This window comes from Thamnophis elegans, chromosome 15, assembly GCF_009769535.1.
Source record: "Thamnophis elegans isolate rThaEle1 chromosome 15, rThaEle1.pri, whole genome shotgun sequence".
NCBI classification, from domain to species: domain Eukaryota; kingdom Metazoa; phylum Chordata; class Lepidosauria; order Squamata; family Colubridae; genus Thamnophis; species Thamnophis elegans.
This window is the reverse complement of record NC_045555.1, coordinates 3,228,054-3,249,913: the sequence shown is the minus strand read 5'-3', so window position 1 is coordinate 3,249,913 and position 21,860 is coordinate 3,228,054. Positions and strand designations below refer to the sequence as shown.

Here is a 21,860-nt window from a genome sequence, read left to right as displayed (position 1 = left end):
TTCTTCTTTTCACGTTCGGTTTTAATTAAATGCAGCCATGGAGCAGCGGTTCAAAGTCTTTCCGCGAGTGTTTCTCTTATTTTATTGCCTGTTGGCAGGCCGAAAAAACTTAAATATCCAAGCTCTGGAAATTCCACCGGCCTTTTCCTGCTTTTAATTCTTCTGGTGGTTTTGGAAGATTCGTTTGCAAGAGAAGCCCAGACGACCCAGGTAAGCCGCTGGTATTTCAAATATGACTGTTTTGATTTATCTTGCTCGCTTCTCTTGCAAGGGTTCAGCTCCCCCCCCCCCGTGATACCCTCACAACAATCTGGCAAGGTAGACTTAAAAAGAGCAGGACTTCAAATCCCTCAGGATGGGATGTGAATGCTACGTTTTCATGTTTTCTTTCCTGCTACGAGAACAAATCCTCCTTTCCAAGAGCCAAGGTGGCGCAGTGGTTAAATGCAGCACTGCAGGCTACTGCTAGATCAGCAGTTCAGCGGTTCAAATCTCACTGGCTCAGGGTTGACTCAGCCTTCCATCCTTCCGAGGTGGGTAAAATGAGGACCCAGATTGTTGGGGGCACTATGCTGACTCTGTAAACCGCTTAGAGAGGCCTGAAAGGCCTATGAAGCGGTATATAAGTCTACTGCTATTGCTATTGCTTTCGTGCAGGTTGGAAGGACTGTTGGTGTCCTCATCCTGTTTGAAACCTGGTGTGGGATTTTTTTTGGGGGGAGGGGGGAGTCATGGATGAAAAAAGAAAAAAAAATCAATCCGGAGGTTTTAAGAAGAGATTGGAAGAAGCCATCTCATTTGTCTGAAATGGTTTAGGGTTCCTGCCTGAACAAGGGGGTTCGACCTTCAAAACTCTGTGCCAGCTGTCATTCTGTTATGATGGGAACTGGAATCCCAACGTTTGAGACAATTGTTTCCCAAGGTACTTTCCATCATAGCAGCGAGAAATCACAATTAAAAAACTTTCAAGCATTTAAGTATGCTAATGGTATCTGTCTACATCTCTCTTTCTCAACCTATCATCTCCCTGTATCTATCCTCTCTCTCTCTCTCTCTCTCATGGATCTATCTATCATCTCTGTCCGTCTGTCTATCTATCTCTATCATCTATTCTATCATTTATCTATTCTACCTATCTTTATCATGGATCTATATGTCATCTCTATCACACTGTATCTATCGTATCTATTCTATCATCTATTCTTTTATCTATAGCTATATCATGGATCTATCTATATCATCATCTATCTATCTATCTATCTATCTATCTATCTATCTATATCTATCTATCTATCTATCATTATCTATTCTAGTTATCTATTCTATCATTTATTCTATCTATCTATCTATCTATCTATCTATCTATCTATCTATCTATCTCTATCCTCATTTATCTAATCTATCATCTATCATTGTCTGTCTGTCTACCTATCTTTATCATGGATCTATCTATCTGTTTATCTATCATCTATCATCTATCTATCTATCTATCTATCTATCTCTATCTATCTATCTATCTATCATTTATCTATTCTAGTTCTATTCTATCATTTATTCTATCTATCTATCTATCTATCTATCTATCTCTATCCTCTTTATCTAATCTATCATCTATCATTGTCTGTCTGTCTACCTATCTTTATCATGGATCTATCTATCTGTTTATCTAACATCTATCATATCTATCTATCTATCTATCTATCTATCTATCTATCTATCTATCTATCTATCCATCCATCCATCCATCCAATCTCATCTCTATCACTGTCAGTATCATCTATTTATGCGAAACAATAATGGCAATAAAATCAGGAGTCCCATTTTTGTCAGGAAACTCAACATCTGGAGTTGCCTCCAGCCTGTCCCTCTGTTTCTCTGTTCCATTATCAAACTTGCAGCCATGAGTTCAGTGAATAGTTTTCAGCTTACCTTCGTCTCTCTTTTTTAAAACTCAACTCTTTGGCTCGAAGCCTCGTGTGCTAGCCAATGCTAGCCTAGCATTCCGGCAGGTGCTGTCCATTCAAATGGGCAGGGAGGGGGGAGTTGACCTGAGGTCTCCTTTCATAACGCACCAAACATGCTTTGCAAGCTAACTTGTTTCTTTCTCTAACTGGGAGATTGGGGGGGGGGGGGATTTTAGATGATGTGGCCTTAGGCAGCGCTTGAGGGATGCTAGCAAAACTCACAACATCTGGTGGCAAAATGATTCCTCTCTTTTGAGTCCCTGTGGTTGTTTTGAACAGTGAGATTTGCAAAACCAGCAATTGGGATCTTCCTCCGAGAATCTCCGGAGTGCTCGTCAATCCTCTCATCAATCCAGCCCTGGGATAAAGGATCCCAGAAACCAGATCAATTATTAAAACAAACATCGCCCTTGTTTAAATCTCTTATCACCGATGCTCCCTTCTGGAACTAGCAGATCTTTTTCTTACATTCATCCCTCTCCCTGAACCTCTTTCACATGCCCGAAGAAGCCATCCAAGCGGGCCTTTTCCAAACTTAACATTCAAGAGGCTTCTGGAGGCCAGCGGTGTCCTGCCGCAACTGGGGGGGGGGGGTGGGAGAAGCGCAAAGCCAAGGAGAAAAGTTGGCATGGATGAAAGCCATGGAGAAGGTGGACAATTTCCAAAAACAGCCAGTTCTCTGTTATTTAAGCACAGGCAGCTGAGTGACTCATCCAGCCCTGGTGTCTCTCTCTCCCCCCCCCTCCAACCCCCACTTTTGCTGAGATGAGCAAAATTGAAATATCTAGGAATTTGATGGAGTTGAGAGGCCTTCTTTTTCTAATGAGAGAGAGAAATCCTTAGCTTTTCTCTGAAAGTCCCCCTGTGTGGATCTGGGAAGGGTTGCGGGGAGAAACAACTTTGGTTCTCCAGCCTCCCCGACTCAAAAAAAAAATAAATGGATTAATACTTCTTGGAGCGAGGTTTTGGCAAGGAAAGGAGGCGGCAGCCATGCGATTTTCATGATACTCCCAAGTTAGATAAGAGATTCCCAAGAAGCTTGGAGGAAGAGGAGGAGGGAGGGGGGGAGGAGGAGAATTGTCAAATTGTGATATCAATTCTTCTGATTAACACGTTGCAGATTTCAACTCCTTGAGATTTGCTCATCTTCATCCTTCGAGTTTTCAGTTGCCCTGGAAATAAACCCAATTTCTCAATTTTCATGCCGTTTGCAAGGAGAATGGCTGTGTGTGGTGTTTGTGTGTGTGTATAGGTGACATAACTTCCAACTTTTAACTGGAGGTCTAGGAGTGGTCACCACACTATTAAAAAGATTGTTGAGACTCTAGAAAGAGGGCAGAGAAGAGCAACCAAGAGGATTAAGGGACTGAGGCTCAAACATGTGAAGGACGGTTGCAGGAACTGGGCATGGCTAGTCTAGGGAAGAGAAGGACCAGGGGAGACAGGATAGTGGTCTTCCAATATTTGAGGGGCTTCCACAGAGAGTAGGGGGGTCAAGCTATTCTCCAAAGCATCCGAAGTTGCCAGACAAGGAACAATGGATGGAAACTGACCAAGGAGAGCTTCAACCTAGAAATAAGGAGACAGTGAGAGCAATCAACCCATGGAACAGAAGTTGCCTTCAGAAGTTGTGTGAGCTTCATCCATGGAGGCTTTCATGAGAGATTGGCTGCCCTTTGTCAAAAATGGTGTAGGGTCTCCTGCTTGGGCAGGGGGGGTTGGACTAGATGACCTACAAGGTCCCTTCCAATTCTTGTATTCTGTTGTTATTCTGCTATTCAGAGCTTGTGGGAAGCTTCATCCTGGAGGCTTTCAAGAAGAGATTGGATTGCCCTCTGTCAGAAATGGTTGTGGGGTCTCCTGCTTGGGCAGGGGGGGTTAGACTAGATGGCCTCTAAGGTCCCTTCCAACTTTGTTAACCTGTTTAAAAGTTTTACAGCAATATGTACATTCCTAGGCCATCAATTAAATGTTGGCGGTTATGTCGCTTACTTTTGTAGCTGCAAAAGCAGCATTGAAGCTGGAGACTTGGTTACCGGCAGCCATCAATCAAAGCTTTAATGTCTTGAACATTTTTTTTTTCCTTCTCTTCTGGTGGGTGAGTTTTTTTCCTTTCCCCCAAATCTGTAAGTCCAGGAATTGGCTCACCTTCAACAGCTGATGTCCTACAGCAGCAGCCCTCTGTGATTATTGGATTCAGGAAACAGTGAGGGACAGCGGCATAGAAGGTCTTTTAAGTGTTGTACATCAGCAGCCAGGCCAATATTTGGTGTCCTGGTTCCAGCTCTAAAAAATAATAATAAACCAACAGTTTTCAGTAAAGAAACGTCTTGGGAGAGGTTTCTTAGAACTCTGAAATTCATACGGTGGAATTTAAGATTACTTTTTCCTGCTCAAATTAGTTTTTACCGTTTCACCCCTCTTTTCGCTTCGCCTTCAGGACAGAAGAGAGCAAACTAATCAGCTGTGGGCTTTTATTCCTTTCTAAAAGGGGGGGGGGGGTTGGACTTCTTTCGTACATTTTGTCTCATCTCTCCTTGCCTTTTCCTGATCTTGGCCCCGTTCCCCCCCCCAAAAAAACCACATATTTTTGCACAGAGCAGAAAACTCCTTTTTTTGCACAAAGGAGCTGATTAAAAAAAAAAGTGCAAAAATGTTTTATTATCAAACAGTATGACTAATTTAAAAAAGAAATCTCCTTCCAAAATCTAAGGGAGGCTACGAGCTTGGTTGTCTTTAAGTAAGAGGCTGGTGGAATTTTGGAAAGACAATAAACAGCAAATAATGCCTGTAATTGCTAAAGGAAACACCAGATTCAGTGGCAATTGCATTCCAAGTAATACACCCCAGGGGCTAGTAACTTGGGAAGCTTGGTGTTTTCCTGGAAAATACTCTGGGCTTCCTGGCTCCTGTCTGATTTAGAAGGATGAGAGTAAACAATCTGGTGTCATCCAGACATCCACCATCTCTGGCATAACGGGTTGATGGAAGGAAGCTAAAGGTCCATCATATCTGAAATGTGTTGATCAATTGATTTAATTAGTTCAGACGGAGAACCAAGCCACAAAAATGACTTTTTCAGAAAAAAAAACAATGGCTGCTGCAAAATAGATGGGGGGGAAATGCTGAGAAACTGACTTGGTCTGGGAGCTGTTTAAAGATGCTCTCTGTATTAAGGTTCTGCCCCAAAGCTTCTCACTTGTTCCTCTGTCTTTAAGGGAGACACGGCCATACCTGGTGCAACCCTTGGAGTTAACTGGGTCTTCAAAGGTGCCCTTCCCACCTCCACCTCCTCATCTACGGAAAACGTTACACTCTGACCCCAGGACGGCTCAAAGGGATCATTCAACTTAACATACAAGTAAGAAGTCTTTCTTTCTTTCTTCTTTCTCTTTCTTTCTTTCTTTTTCTTTCTTTTCAAATTAGTGCTACATTTGACCCATCATAGAATAGAAACCAGAGTGGTTTTTATTCATGCTAGATGGGGGTGAATATTTGCAGATGATACCAAGATGACAAGAATAGCCAACACTCCAGAAGACAGGCTAAGCTACAGACGGAATCTTGACAAACTTGAACATTGGGGGCTATCTAACAAATGAAATTAATGGTGAAAGTACTAAGGTTCTACCATTTAGGCAAGAAAACGAAATGCACAGGCACAGTATTGGTTGGTACTCGGCTCAATAGTAGTAACTCGAGAGGGATCTTGGAGGCCTAGTGGACAACCATTTTAAATAGGAACCAGCTGTGTGCAGCAGCTGCCAAAAAGCCAACACAGTTCTAGGCCTGCATCAACAGAGAGATAGACTCAAGATCACATGAAGGGTTAATACCACTTTAGAAGGCCTTGGGAAGGCCACACTTGGAATCCGGCACTCAGTTTGGTCACCATGATGTAGAAAAGATGTGGAGACTCTAGAAAGAGTGCAGAGAAGAGCAACAAAGAGGATAGGAGGCTGGAGGCTAAAAATAGGAACTGGGTATGTCTAGTTAATAGGAAGAAGAACCAGGGGAGACAGGATAGCAGTCTTCCAATATCTCAGGGTCTGACCCAAAGAAGAGGGAGTCAAGCTATTCTCCAAAGCACCTGAGGGCAGGACAAGAAGCAATGGGTGGAAACTAATCCAGGAGAGAAGCAACTTAGAACTGAGGAGAAATTTCCTGACAGTTAGAACAATTAATCAGTGGAACAGAAGTTGCCTCTAGAGGTTGTGAATGCCCCACCACTGGAAGTCTTTAAGAAGATGCTGGGATAGCCATTGTTTGAAATGGTATAGGGTTTCCTGCCTAGGCAGGGGGTTGGACTAGAAGACCTCCAAGGTCCCTTCCAACTCTGCTATTGTATTGTATTATTGTATTTCCAGTCAAGAGCCAATACAATCAAGGATAGTGAGGAGGAAGCAACCAGAATTAAAATTTAGGTTCCCCCCCCTCCCCCCTGGGTTAAGAGCACTACTACTATATGGCAGTCACCCAAATTTAAACCAAGGATGTGTCATTTTCTTCAGACTGTCCTGGGGTACAATGATGGGCACTGTCTTGCAAAAATGAACAGACCCACTGAAGAGAATTGGTGGGGTCAGGGTGAAAGAAAAAGACATAATTTAGATTTCAGCTTCATTCAAATCAATACAAGCTAGGACAATCGCTACCCCAGATTCATATTTCTCCACTCCTCACTTTCAGAATTATATTTAATTCTCAGAATTGAATTTCCAAATCCGAAATGAATGCACGTTATATCCATTCATTAAACAAAGGGTTGGAAATCAACTATTGTTTCCTTGAGAAAATAATATGCAGACACCAAATTGAGTGGCTGTGTAAGTCTTCAAAAGTCCTGGATTTTTTGTTTTTTAGAAAACTGTTGTATGACGCTATGAAATACATGTCTCATAAATCTTTCATTCCATCTCTTATTTTCTTATTCTTATCTCAGACGACAAATAAAACACCCCAACAATTACTTTTCCCCACACTTTCTAAAATAAAAAACACAATACCTGTACCCTACTTAAAATGGCCTTTGTGCTTTTCCCTTAATAAAATGCATTTTTTTTACTCCATACGTTTCCTTAAAAATCTGCATTTGTGTCCTTTGGTTTAAATTAAAAAAAAAATATGAAACTGCAAACGGCATTGCACAACTCTGAAAAATGAATTTTGCCTTGGGAGGGTGCCAAGCAGATGTTTGTATAAAAATTTGGACCCAACACCATTTTTTTTTTTCTCCCCCCTTCCAATCTTTGGAAGGACAAAGATTCTTTTGCATAGAGAGATCACAGAGTCCAAGGGGAGGAAGAAAATAGTCCTGTTTGGAATATCATGGGCTAAGATTTGATGGACGTTGGAATAGTTTTTCCTCTTTTTTTTTTTTTTTTTTTTTTGAAATTTATGCTTGCCCACTTGCGAATTTGAAACGTAGGAAATGAAATCCAACCTCTCAAAGGTGGAATGAAAAGAGACGTTCATTTTTCCCCCCCTTCTTGGAACAAAGCAACAACTTTGTTCTAGCTGGTGCAGAAACGGCTGCAAGCAACATCATCGCTGGCATTTCTGTCTTCTGAAAGGCCAGGAACAACTGGACAACATTGTCCCTTTTGTGATGCCTGGCATGAAAATGCCAAGCAAAGGGGAAAATAAAGAAAGAGGTTTTTTTTGGCCCTGCCAGGCTTAAGCAATGCCAAAGTCAAGATTGGCAGAATGAGACCACGTTGGCCGCAGCAAACCTCACACATGGCTTGTGTGTGTCTTCAGAAGGCTTTAGCTCAGACCCCGTTTTCCCCAAATTAAGACCTAACTGGAAAATAAGCCCCACCATGATTTTCCAGGATGATCATAATATAGGCTAAGACGCTGAGCTTGTTGATCAAAAGGTCGGTAGTCGGCGGTTCGAATTCCTAGCGCTGCGTAACGGAGGGAGCTCCCAAAAGCTGTGACTTATCCCAGCTTCTGCCAACCTAGCAGTTTGAAAGCACGTTAAAAAATGCAAGTAGAAAAAAACGGCACCACCTTTGTGGGGAAGGGAGCAGCGTTCTGTGCACCTTCGACATTGAGTCATGCACTGGCTTTGAAACGGAGATGACTACCACCCCCTAGAGTTGGGAACGACTAGCACACATGTGCAAGGGGAACCTTTACCTTACAGCCATACAACATGGGTAAATATACATAGGCATTAGATGGCACTGTGGGAATTAGGTGTTGAGCAGAGTGATGGGACGAGGGGACCATTTTTCCTGGAATGGTACAGAGACTCCTGCTTGACCCGGGGGTTGGACTAGAAGACCTCCAAGGTCCCTTCCAGTTCGGCTATTCTGATGAATAGATTCAAAGTGAGTTCTGCCCATTTCCCATCCTGGTGTTAACTTTTGATAGCCTGAGCCCAAATTCGTGGCCGGTCCTCAGCCGAAGTCATACCCGGGAGAATCTGTTGTGAAACTGATCTCTTAGTTTATTTTTGTATTCCCCGGCAGAATTCTGTCTTTCCCAAAAACCTGATTGACAAAAGCCAGACGAGGAAAGGGCTGGCTGCAGCTTTCCGTATGTGAGCGATGTCTCCCCCTTCACCTTTCGCGAAGTGCCGGTTAGCGCCTCCAGCGACCTCACCATTGGTAGGTACCTTCACTGCGCTGATTTTTGCTTCCAGTGGAAGCATCCTTAAATTACTGCACTGTATACAGGTACTGTAGTCCCTCGACTTATAACCATTTGTTTAGTGATCGAAATTCAGATCAATTTAAGCAACTGGTTCGTATTTATGACGGTTGCAGGGTCTCCGGGGTCAAGGGAATTCCCCTTTTGCGACCTTCCGACAAGCAAAGTCAACAGGGAAGCCAGATAAAATATAATAGAATGGAATGGAATAGAGAATGGAATGGAATATAGGATAGGATGGAGAATAGAATAGAGTAGAATAGAATAGAATAGAGACTGGAATGGAATATAGGATAGGATAGGATATTGGAATGAAGAATAGAATAGAATAGAATATAGGATAGGATAATAGAATAGAATAGAACAGAATAGAGTAGAGAATGGAATATAGGATAGGATATTGGAATGAAGAATAGAATAGAATGGAATGGAATAGAATAGAGAATGGAATAGAATATAGGATAGGATATTGGAATGAAGAATAGAATAGAATAGAATGGAATAGAGACTGGAATGGAATATAGGATAGGATAGGATATTGGAATGAAGAATAGAATAGAATAGAATATAGGATAGGATAATAGATAGAATAGAACAGAACAGAATAGAGTAGAGAATGGACTATAGGATAGGATATTGGAATGAAGAATAGAATAGAATGGAATGGAATAGAATAGAGATGGAATAGAATATAGGATAGGATATTTGGAATGAAGAATAGAATAGATAGAATGGAATAGAGAATGGAATGGAATATAGGATAGGATAGGATATTGGAATGAAGAATAGAATAGAATAGGATAGGAATAGAACGAACAGAACAAAAAAGAGTAGAGTAGAATAGAAAAGAAAAGAAGAGAGAAGAGAAGAATAGAAAGCAGAATTCTTTATTGGCAAAGTGTGATTGGATACACAAGGAATTTGTCTTTGGTAAACTTAACAACTGCAGGGATTCATTTAACAACTGTGGCGTGATAGGTTGCAAAATGGGGCAAGCTCACTTTACAACTGTCTCGCTTAGCAACATAAATTGGGGGTCAATTGTGATCGCAAGTTGACGACTACCTGGAATAAACATGATAAGGAGTAACAAAGATTAAGGATGATTAAGGAATAAGAGCCACAGTGGCGCAGTAGGTAGAGTGCAGTACTGCAGGCTGCTTCTACTGGCTGCCTGCTGCCTGCAATTTGGCAGTTCGAATCTCACCAGGCTCAAGGTTACGCTCAGCCTTCCCTCCTTCCGAGGTGGGTCAAATGAGGACCCAGATTGTTGGGGGCAAAAGGCTGATTCTGTAAACCGCTTAGAGAGGACTGGGAAGCACTGTAAAGTGGTATATAAGTGCTATAGGTATGCAGGACAGAGATGGGAAGCAGGGAAACACGCATGGCTGATTGAAAAGCCTTTCAAAAAAACCCCACTTATAAAGGTCTAATTTCTAAGGTTTATTATCTTAGACTCAGTTCCCTAATGAGACACACATTTTATCGAAATGTTCATTCTCTTGGCAAGTCTGGCTACTTGACTCTCAGTTGCGGAGATGACTAAGGCAGATACGCCTTTTCACAACCAATTTTCCTGCTTGTTTCCATCCTCAAATCAGAGGGCCACACTGCAACATCTGCCAAGCACCAGGTATCATCGGGTGGCCCGAAGTGAGATTTTACACGCGTCTTCCAGATTTGGCAGTGGGGGAAGGGGAAGAAATAGTTAGCCTGACCAGATCATGCCGTTCTCTCTGTGCAGGCCACTAAATTGAAACAGGACATTAGTTTGGCTGGGAGCGAAAGAATCTGGAGGGAGTTGCAAAGATATCTCATTTGTGGTCTCAAAGTTGGCCGGGTGCTAAGTGGGGGAAAAGAAAAGGATTGTGGGTAATACGAGATTTCCAAAATGGTTTGCTTTGGGCTTAACTTCGCACAAGAAGTAGGGCGAGGATCACATTCAGGGGGGAAAAAAATCTAATTATAGGTGGGGCCAGGAGTAAAATAAGGATATTTTGCATGCTTTTAATTCCAGTTAAATATGGCTCACAGGAGGATGCTCGTGAGAATTCCCTTGCTGGGTTATGTTGCAAGTTAAGACTCTGGCATTCAAATGTCTGGGAACTGGACCCATAGCGTTGGGAGATCCCGTTTCTACAGGAAGTGCGTTTAGTCTGGTTGACAAGTTGGGATCTGCAGATGTGTTGAATTAATGCAATGTTTCTCCACCTTCACGACTTGGAAGATGTGTGGACTTCAACTCCCAGAATTCCCTAGCCAGGCTGGCGGGGGAATTCTGGGAGTTGAAGTCCGCTCAAAGTTACCAAGGCTGAGAAACAATGCAGGAACAGCTGTAAAGTTGAAAAGCAAAACTTAGGGATGCACAGGAGAGAGAGAGAGATATGTGTGGACTTCAACTCCCAGAATTCTCTAGCTAGGAAAGTTCTGGTTTGTAAATATGAAGTGATCTTTTATTTTTTAACCCCTCTTTCTCCCTGCGCTCCAACGTACCTTCCAGGTTTCTACCCCATCGACCACACGGATTGCGTGGAATCGCAGATCCATCACTGTTTCGATGGCATCACGGGTGAGTGGCCCACGCCTTCTTCCCGCAGACGGGGGAGATTCATTTCGACGATCACGAGTACTGGATTGTCGGGGACACTCGATTCAGCTGGAAAAAGGGTAAGTGGGTTGGATCCCAAGAATGATTAATCTGATAAAAAGAGCGCCGGTAGCTGCCTCCTGCAGTTAGGCCTTATTTATAAGAAAAGAATGTAGAGCTGGGAAGGAAAACAGAGTTAAAAAGGATAAATGAAGTCCGTTGATCGAGAAAGGACTGGGGGAAGAGGGGAATGGAGGGGGAAAAAATGAACGGAGAAAGGAACAAATCTTGGCATTTGCTACTTGAAGTAGAAAGTCTGTAGAAGAGGGGGGAAAAAAACCCAGTGATAAATCCAACAGCAATAAGAGATCCTGGAAGCAGATGAGAGGAATTCAGCAAACCTGTTGCAAAATTCAAAAATATTGGATCTGACACCCCTGAATCATCAAAAGAGACTGTGATAGTTTGAGAGATGAAAGAAGAGGATGAAGATTAATCTGGTTTTAGATATTTAGTTCCAGGCTGTAAAAATGGGTTGACTACGCAGAACAAAAAAAAAACTTTCTCCAAACCATGGTTGGGTTATTACCAAGAAAATATGAATAACAGGTAATCATCAAATTACAGCGACTGAGTCCAGAATTTTACGTTGCTAATTGACAAATGTATTCAGTGAGTTTCCTCCCATTTTTTTAGACTTTACTTGCCACGCTGTTAAGTGAATCTCTGCAGTTGTTAAATTCGTAACATGGTTGTTTGCTTGTCAGGAGGTCGCAAAAGGGGGGTGGCATGACACACACACACACACGGGACGCTGCGACTGTCGTAATTATGAGTCAGTTGCCAAGCCAAGTGTCTGAATGCAAATCATGCAAATGTAAAGGATGCTGCAGTGGTCGTAAGTGTGAAAAACGGTCATAAGTCATTTTTTTTCAGTGCCGTTGTAACTTTGAACGGTCACTAACCGAACTGTTGTAAGTCAAGGACTATCTATACATCTACAGTTGAACTCAATGCAAGGAAGATCTTACATTATCACACGGGGCAGTATTTCTCACTTTGTTTTGCTAAACCAAGCTTTTAGTCCAGAAGGTTGGCAACCTTAAACACTCAAAGAGCCACAAAGGTCCTAACCAGAAGCCCCCCTGTTCAATTCTGGAGCCGGCCGAAAGTCCGGTTCCCCCCCCCCCCATAGAGTTTCCTCCTAGTGCGGCATCTTTTTTCCTCTACCTGTCCTAACCGAAAGCCCTATCAATGGTGGAACTGACTGGAGACAGGGAGCCACCGCAGAGGGATGAAAGAGCCATATGCGGCTCCGGAGCCACACAGGTTGCTGCCTTCCTTAAGGAAGTCAGATAATTCCACATCTATGAACATCTCCAACTAGCTTTTCCTAGCTTTTATTTCTTGGAAAGTTTTGCTAGGGACCTCTAGTGTGAGCTGACCAAATCAGAGGTTGTACGACCATGAGTATCTAATTTTTAATTTTTTTTGCAATAAAGTAAGCCGGCTTCAAAATTATCGGCATCCTGAAGACCCACACTCAAGTTGCTGAATGGATTCGTACAAAATTAGGCGGTGTTTTTTTTTGGGTTGCTTTTCCGGCCTGTCAGATTTCGCCATCCGATGCCTTTCAAATAAGACTTCTGCTTCCTGGAACGGTCACTGGTGGAAATATTCCTGCCAGCTGAAACTGACGTTTTTGCTTAACTGTTGCTGCTGGCCGAGACCCAAAAGTGCTGAGTGTTATCGAGCGTTGGTCATGCTCTCTTTCTCATCAGAAAAACAAAAAGCTGTTTACATTTTTCTCCATCGGGGTGATGGGTTTTTTTCCTGCAGACTTTGCGGGAGCTCAGCGGCCACTGTTATTGTTATTTTTTTTAAAGAGTTCCATCAAATGCTAAACAGATGGCCCTTTGGTCCAGATGAGCTTTTCCCCATTAAGATTTTTTTTAAAGCGTGCTTCCCTTAAAGAGTCTGTCTAACGTGCCTCTGTGCGAGTCTCTGTTTCTGCAGAGAGGGATTTGAAAATAGCAAGTAAAGAGTTCCTGAATGACCCATCGGTGCCTGATGGTCTGTGTTGTGGCCCGCTGGTGGCCAGTGCAGCTGGAAGGAGAGTCGGACAGTGAGGAGGTTGGGAGGAACATGGGCCAGTCCTGGGGGCTGAGGGAAGCTTGGACGAGGGCTCTGCGTCGGAGGCAGAGAGGGAGCTAGACAGCAGCGAGGGAGAGGAACAGCTGGAGCCTGTTCCCAGTGTGCGCATGCACAGGGCTGCCAGAAGACAAGAACAACTAAGAAAGCAGGGTCGACTTGGGAGTAAAGCCACACCTTGGAGGTGATTGGCCCCTCCCAGAGGAAACAAAAGAGGAGCGAATGGGGAGGGGACTTTTCTTTTGGAGGAAACAATTTGTTCCTTCGGTCGTGTTGAGAGTGGAAAGTTCTGTTTGTGACTATAAGAAACTCTGTGCCAAGTGTTGCCTTGCCCTGCATTTGGAAATTAGTTATCTGGCAGCTCTCCAAGCGAGATAAGGTTCGTGTGGATAAATATTCCTTGGAAAGACTGTTTGCTAACCCTTGCTGACTGTGAATGAAAGGAATTCAGTCGTGTAAATAAAAGAGGTTTTGCCAGGACCAAGACTCTGCTTTTTGCTTTTTAAGGAATCCTGGGTCAGAACAGGTATAAACAATCCTCACCCAAGGAGAATTAGAGAGTGAGTGTGTGAGTGTGTGTATGTTCGTTCTAGCATAACTCTGGAACGCCTCAAGCAATTTCAACCAAATTTGGTACACAGATGACTTACTCTCTAGAAACAAATAATGTGGGGGTAAGACACCCCTAGCATCCCTTGGGGTATGTGTTCCATTAAGATACAGCCTGTTGTGCCTTAAAATGGCTTCTACTGTACTGCCGTGAAATAGTTTCTACTGTACAGCGCAGTGGAATTGCTAGGGTAACGGCTTCACAGTACTCCACAAGGGGGCTCTCTCTGGTAAGGGGGAAAATCCAATATTAGAAATTGGTCCGGGATTATTTTTGAGGACAAATATATGGATTAGGATAAATAAATACCAGGGCTACGCTGGGTTATCAGCTAGTTCAAAATAAGGAAGAAAAATTGAATTTAAATGCTTAATCTGCCCATCAAATAGGGAATAAGGATAAAATCAAACATTTTTATTTATCAGGGCTCGTTGAAAAGATCTGGGACATAAGACCTAACCTCCCTAATGTTGAATATTATTTTGCAATCATCCTGTTTTCAACACTCTGTAAAGGATTTCAACCTCACCCGCTCTAGAGACTGAACAGGAGACAAAATTATTCGCTCATAAAACTAATCTCAAAGCTTTGCAGAGGGACACTGGGATTTATGATGATCAGAAAACAGACATTTTTCACAACAACAAAATCGCTGGCGGCAGATATACTGTCTCCAAGACAAGGAAAATCTGTTATTTCCTTTTTTTTTTCTGTGCCCCAAACGTCCAAGAATTAACTTCTTGAGACAAGTTTGCGAGCATTTCCTATTTAGGAAGACCGAGCGACAAAACGTGAATTTTTGCATGAGTAAATTTCAAGACAGCTGCAGCTCGAGTCAATGTAGGGTTGCATTTCGATGCATCAGTCTTATTTATTTATTCTTTTAAAGATGAAAAATAAATCCTCTGGGCTAGATGAGGAAGGAACTTTAATCCAGGACACGGAGTAATATACAATTCAAGAGCAGCTGAATCAACTTTATTGCTACTGCCACTTCTGTTTTAAATTAAGGAAAAGGGGTTGGGAGATTTGCTTGGGGCCTGAAGGAAAGAATCTTCTAACCTCTGGCCTCTGTGTTTCAAGAAGAATGAGCTGGAAAGTGAATTTCTCCAACCATTTGGGAATCCTGCCCTTTTGCAGAGTGGAGAAAGAATAGTTGGAAGGGACCTTGGAGATGTTCTAGTTCAACCCCCTGCTTAGGCAGGAAATCCTACATCACTTCAGACAAATGGTTGTTCAATTTCTTCTTAAAAACTTCCAGTGTTGGAGCATTCACAACCTCTGGAGGCAAGTTGTTCCACTGTTCAATTGTTCTCACTGTCAGGAAATTTATCCTCAGTTCTAAGTTGCTTCTCTCCTTGATTAGTTTCCACCCATTGCTTCTTGTTCTACACTCAAGTGCCTTTGAGAACAGCTTGATTCCTTCTTCTTTGGGGCAACCCCTGAGATATTGGAAGACTGCTATCGTGTCTCCCCTAGTCCTCCTTTTCATTAAACTAGACATCCCCAGTTCCTGCAACCGTTCTTCATGTGTTTTAGGATTTTTTTTTTTTTTAGGATTTTATTGAGGATTTATATGCCGCCCTTTTCCCTGAGGGGACTCAGGGCGGCTTACAACAATGAGGGGAAGGGAGTGCAAGACAAGACTTAAAAAGAAAAAGAATCGTGAATAAAAGAAAATTATCCATAAAAACACAACATTCACTCAACATTCGGGCGGGGTGAGAGTAATCCTATCCCCAGGCCTGACGGGATAGCCAGGTCTTGAGGGCTGTGCGGAAGGCCTGGACTGGGTGAGGGTACGGATCTCCACGGGGAGGTTGTTCCATAATGTCGGAGCTGCAACTGAGAAGGCTCTCCTCCGCGTAGTCGCCAGTCGGCACTGACTGGCGGATGGAATTCGGAGGAGGCCTACTCTGTGCGATCTGATGGGACGCAGGGAGGTAATTGGCAGGAGGCGGTCTCTCTCTTTTAGCCTCCAGTCCCTTAATCCTCTTGGTTGCTCTTCTCTGCACTCTTTCTAGACAGTTGACATTGGCTACCAAGATCAAGTCTGCAGTGATGTCATAACAAAAGTACAGGTAGTCCTCAACTTACGGCCACAATTGAGCCCAATATTTTGGCTGCTTAGGCAAGACTGTTGTTAAGGTTGCAAAAGAGGATCGCGTGACCCAGGGATGCTGCGACTGCCCTAAATACGAGTCGGTTGCCAGGTGTCTGGATTTTAATCATGTGACCAGAGAGGGAGATGCTGCAAAGGTCGTAACTTTGAAAAACGGTTGCTTTTTTCAAATGCCGTCATAAATTCAAAGGGTCACTAAATGAACTGTCGTAAATCAAGATCTACTATTCTGTTTTATTTTCCACCAACTGTTGATTCAGAAAAGCGAAGCCATGACACCCTAATTAGGTTCCTTTTTTTTCTTTTCTTTTAAAGGAGTCTGGCTGACAGACCTCGTTCACGTGGCCGCCCACGAAATTGGCCACGCGTTGGGTCTCATGCACTCTCTGGATCCCAACGCTTTGATGCATGTGAACGCCACCCTGACGGGGAAGGACACGATCTCGCAGGACGAGATGTGGGGGATGTACCGGCTTTATGGTAAGCGGGCGCCATTGGTTGAAGAATGTCGGAACGATTATAATCCTCTCCTTTGCCAGTTTTCTTGATAAAAAGAACGCCGGTCGCTGCCTTGTTCATTTAGGCCTGAGCGGAGGTAACGAATGTGCAAAATGCCTCCTCCTCGTGTTTTCTTGCGTCTTGCCTTTTTTTTACAGTCCTATATAAGGATTTTTAAAATCCAGTTCCCCAAATCTTAGCCCTTTTGCATAGGTGTCCCAAAGATGCTTTTTTTCAAAAGGCAACTGGACTGTTTTCCCTTGAAGACGTTAAGAGAGAGGGCTAACGGACCAGGTGACTGCAAGGAATTCCATTCTCCAGCATTCACTCGGAACTGAAGAAGCTTCTTGGATGAGAAGTGCAAAACAAAGAAAAACTCAGCTGCCTTTTGGAAAAAGCGACTTCCAAAAAGGACTCCGATTTGGAGAAGTGGATTTTTAAAATCCCGGTAAAGGTTCCCCTTGCACATATGTGCTAGTCGTTCCTGAATCTAGGGGGCACTACTCATCCCCGTTTCGAAGACGAAGAGCCAGTGCTGTCCGAAGACCTCTCCGTGGTCATGTGGCCGGCATAACTAAACACTGAATGCGCACGGAACTCTGTTACCTTCCCGCCAAGAGTGGTCCCTATTTTTCTACTCGTACTTTTTATGTGCTTTCGAACTGCTAGGTTGGCAGAAGCTGGGACAAGTCATGGGAGCTCACTCCGTTACGCGGCGCTAGGGATTCGAACTGCCAAGCTGCCAACTTTTCTGATCGACAAGCTCAGCGTCTTAGCCACTGAGTCACCGCGTTCCTTAAAATCCCGGGGTAGGTCTGTAAAAAGGCAAGCAGCAAGAAAACACGCAGAGAAGAGAGTCTGCATGGGGAAATCACGGGGCATGCGTTTTAAAATGTAAATTAACATTGTTTTAAGGTCAATCCTAATCCTCATGAAGGCAGCATTATCTATCCAAATTCTTGGACTGGCCCCCAGTTGATCTTCCTCGTGCCAAATGTGCAGTCCACTCCACGGCCGTTTACAAAGAATTATTTTCACTACCATCCAATCAACTGAAAATGTCCTTCTTCTCTTGGTGTTTATACATTCAATATTTATTTTCTGGACATCAACTGTATCTCCTCCCCCCGTAGCATCGATGCCGGTGGTTTCTCAGTACTTTAAAAAAATCTCGGCAAATGGGAACAGACTGAATAGGAGATGATGTGTATTTTACCTTGTGAAAACATCAACAAAAGTGACCCCCCCCCCGCTTCTTAAGTTGGCTCCATCTTTAGAGGATACAAAGAGGCTGCTTCATATACCAGTTTTACATGCCAGAGGAGGAGAAAGGGCTAAAAGTTTTGAGCTGTTGGGATTCAGCTCCATCCTCAAGTTTCCTCCAGAACTGGCCTGTTACCTTTCATAGCTAAATTCAAACTCGTAGCCATGACCAAAGAATCAAGGTTTGCTGCTTATGGATTAATTTGTCTGGTGCTTTGTTAAATTCGGCCACCAAAACCTCACTTTTGTGTTCAGGGTAGGGTCAAATGAGAAATGAATGAGTGGTGACATTTCTATCTTTTCTTCTTGGGCATTTTAAAGTGAAATCCTGTTTTTATTTATTTATTTATTTTTTCCCCAGGCTGCAAAGATCGACTCTTTATATGCCCATCATTGAGCCGGAAAGGTTACTGTCGAACGCGCCAACGGTTTATGAAAAAGCACTGTCCATACAGCTGTGATTTTTGCTTGGGTAACTCTCATATCTCGCTTTTGTGGCAAATTGTGTAGTAAAAAGGGCAATTGGTTCTTTAAGCAAGTATTTCTCAACTTTGGCAACTTTAAGAGGGGTGGACTTCAATTCCCAGAATTCCCCAGTCAGCTATGGAATTCTGGGAACTGAAGTCCACCCATCTTAAAGTTGCCAAAGTTGAGAAATACTTGCCTAAAGAATCAATTGCCCTTGTTCCTTCCTACTAAAAACTAATTATCTTATAGCAACTTTGGCAACTTTAAGAGGGTGGACTTCAATTCCCAGAATTCCCCAGCCAGCCATGGGATTCTGGGAATTGAAGTCCACCTCTCTTAAAGTTGCTATAAAATAATTAGTTTTTAGTAGGAAGGAACTGCTGGTATAATATTTTCCCAAGAGTTTGGGAATCTCTCTGCATCATCTAAGCGTCTTTGGGAAATTCAAATTTGTTTTCTTATTTGGGAAGGAAGAAACATCCTCATTTACTCCATATCTGGCCTGAGCGGGTTGTTGTGACATGAAACAATGCCAAAGACAAACAACAAACTATTTGCAGAGCAAAATCGATCCAACATGCGAAATAAATTTTAGGAATTTAGCAGATTTAACAGATCAAAATGCAAGCCAGGGCATAGTTCGCTATTCTGGATCACACATCACTTTTTTGGGTGAGACAGTTGCGTTAGTTCCCTTGTTTTGATTCTGAGCTGATGTGTCTGTTCTTCCCACTTTTCCTCATTCCGATGGCAGCGTTCCCTTTTCCGACAGTGATCCCCACCCCGCCACCCCCAAGGATGAAGACCAGGCTCGTCCCCGAAGGCCGGAATGTGACTTTCCGATGTGGCCAGAAAATCATTCACAAAAAGGGGAAAGTTTAGTAAGTTATTTGCACCTGGATTTTTGGGGAACTCTTGAGATGAATGCAAGAGAGAAAGTTTTTAAGACTAAAATGTCCTTATTTTTTTAAAAAAAGGATTGGCATCGTTTCATAGCTGCCCATCCTACAGACTAAAAAAGATCTCCATGTGGGCTCTTTTAATTAAGCACGTTGTGTGGGCTAACGAATTGATTTTTCTTTTTCTTCTTTCTTTCTCCTTTCCTTTCCCCATCCTTCCTGTTTCTCTTTGTCCTTCCTTCCTTTTTTCTTCCTGTTTCTTTTTTCTTTCTTATGGTTTCTTTCTTTCCCCTTCCTTTCTCTCCTTCCTGTTTCTCTCCTTCCTTCCTGTTTCTTTTTCCTTCCTTCCTTTTTTTTCTTCCTTTCTTTTTTCATTTTTCTTTTTCCTTCGTTTTTTCTTCCTTCCTTTTTTCATTCCTTCCTGTTTCTTTCTCTCCTTCCTTCCCTTTTTTTTCTTTTTTCCCTTCTTCCTTCCTTTTTTTCTTTTCATCCTTTTTCTCTCTCTCCTTCCTTTTTTTCCCTTTTTTTCATGCAGTTGGTATAAGGAGAAGGAATTGCTAGAATATTCCTATCCTGGCTACCTGTTTCTGAACGGCGACCACATGAGCATTATAGCCAACGCCATCAATGAAGGAACATATACTTGCATCGTGAAGAAAAAGTCCAAAGTCTTGACCACATATTCTTGGCGAGTCAAGCTGAAGCATTAATGTGGACTGTGTGAAAGGACTTACAGACCCCCCCCCCCAAGTCCTTCTGTGTGGGTCCACTTCCTCACCTCTGTTGCCGTATTGCACTTTCAACAGCCGATCCGCACTCACGAAAACCAGTCCTGCAAAAATACTGGTGTCTTTCCTGTTTTTTTTATTCTTGGCCAAGCCTGCTGGGGATGTTAGGATGTGTAGTCGAAGTCATAAAGGAGTCCAAGGGGAGGAGAAATAGACTACAATATGAACTAAAATATCTGCTTTTTTTTTTTTTTACAGTTGCTAATATTCTTTAGGAACCATTTTACACATATTTTCACCTACGTTCTGCTATAATCTGGAGCCTGGTACTCTTGTCATCGAAATTGGTTTATTAAATTTGTTTTTTTCCTCTTTCCCGGAGCTGTCCAAAATGGCATATATAATAACACCCCTCCCTCCAATTTCCTTGGATCGCTTCAAAACAGAGGAGCAACTAAAATTTTATAGCCAAGGCCTTCATCATTTCTACAATTTAGTAAAAGATCCCAGCATATAATGAAATTCCTGGGCTCAGTTATTTCCGCAAAGCAAACCTTGCACAAAACAAGTTTGCAAATTTCACGCACTGCCTCTGTTTTCCTGAAAAATAAGACCTCCCCGGATAATAAGCCCCGTCGGGCTTTTGAGCGCAGGCACTAAAATAAGCCCTCCCTAAAAATATTGCGACATAGCAGCAGCCATGAGGTGACCATGCTCGCCGCCTCCTGCACCTCAAAAATAATAAGGCCTCCCCAAAAATAAGGCTTTATAATAAGACCCTGTCTTATTTTCGGGAAAACAAGGTAAGATTAGAGATCATATACTCCTCCAAATTACAAGCTAGGTTTTCTGCCCAATTTAGGGAGCTGCGTCAAGAAGGAAAAGATCAAAGGAAGAATTCCTTCGTTAAACCTTTGCCTCTGTTAGGCATTTTTTAAAAACTTGGGTCAACAACTTTGACAAGAATTTGCCAACTCAGGCATAGTTTCTGGAAAGGAACAGGACCGTTGATCCTTAAGGAATTTCACCAGAAATTCACCCTTTTGGGCCTTCTGCTCAAATAAAGCATTTCCATGCTGATATTTACTGTTGCTCGCGAACACTTTACACTTGCCTTATTGCGATCATATAATTAGAACACGCAAAGACATGTGTTTGAGGCTTACTCGTTTCCCAGCAATGAAATGTAGCTGGCTGGGAAATTTCTACGCGTCTGAAAATTGCCAAGTTTGAGAAATATTAACTGAGCTATGGGTTCATGACACCGCTGACTCACTTCAATTTGTCAGACACAAAGGAAGCCTAGACATTCCTGGGCAACAAACAATGTTCGTAAGCCACATTAGAAGCGTAAAGACATTATTGGGCGAACAAGGTTAATCAGCCTCATTAGAAAATGTCAGGCGTTCCTCATACAAATGACAAGGCTCCATAGCGAGGCAATGAGGCTGTAATCCTAGTCACTCTAGTCTTTGGTTAGCTGAATCATGGTTTGTCTGATTAATCCAATTTTTTTGGGTTCTACCCAAGGCAAGGAACAGAAACACTGAAGATAGGAGAAAACACACATAAGAGTTGTTACTTTGGGGGGGGGGGGGGTTTCTTTCTCATGCTGCTCTGACCCAGCTCCCCGAACACGACAAATCCTCTGAAGTTAAATCCAAGATTCCTTTATTAGGAGTGTCAGCAGCCCCGGCAAAATGTTTCTCTCTCACCGCAGGCTAACAAGTCTGTCCGGCAGGGAGATAAATAGTTGTCTGCCATACCTATTCATTTCTGCCCCCTGCCTTTTATCCCCAGAGCTGGGAGGGGGCGAGGTTTCACTAGCAGCAGTGGCTCTTCTGTCCCAAGGACCAGCCCATAGATTTCCACTGTTCTCCTCTCCTCTGGGCATCTGCGTGTCAGGCACT

The 21,860-nt window shown here is 42.9% G+C and overlaps 1 protein-coding gene across 1 annotated transcript; it reads left to right on the top strand.

The window, feature by feature from the left end:
• MMP23B (matrix metallopeptidase 23B) lies at nt 1-20,610 on the top strand (the record flags this gene model as incomplete). The annotated part of the gene is given in 13 exon segments (XM_032231513.1): nt 1-210; nt 5,183-5,220; nt 5,222-5,266; nt 5,268-5,300; nt 5,302-5,332; nt 8,444-8,513; nt 8,516-8,581; nt 11,125-11,196; nt 11,199-11,291; nt 16,410-16,574; nt 18,217-18,327; nt 19,078-19,204; nt 19,758-20,610. Coding segments are annotated over 13 exon segments (1,236 nt in total), but the record flags the coding sequence as incomplete, so codon positions are not given.
• Nucleotides 20,611-21,860: the final 1,250 nt, after the last annotated feature.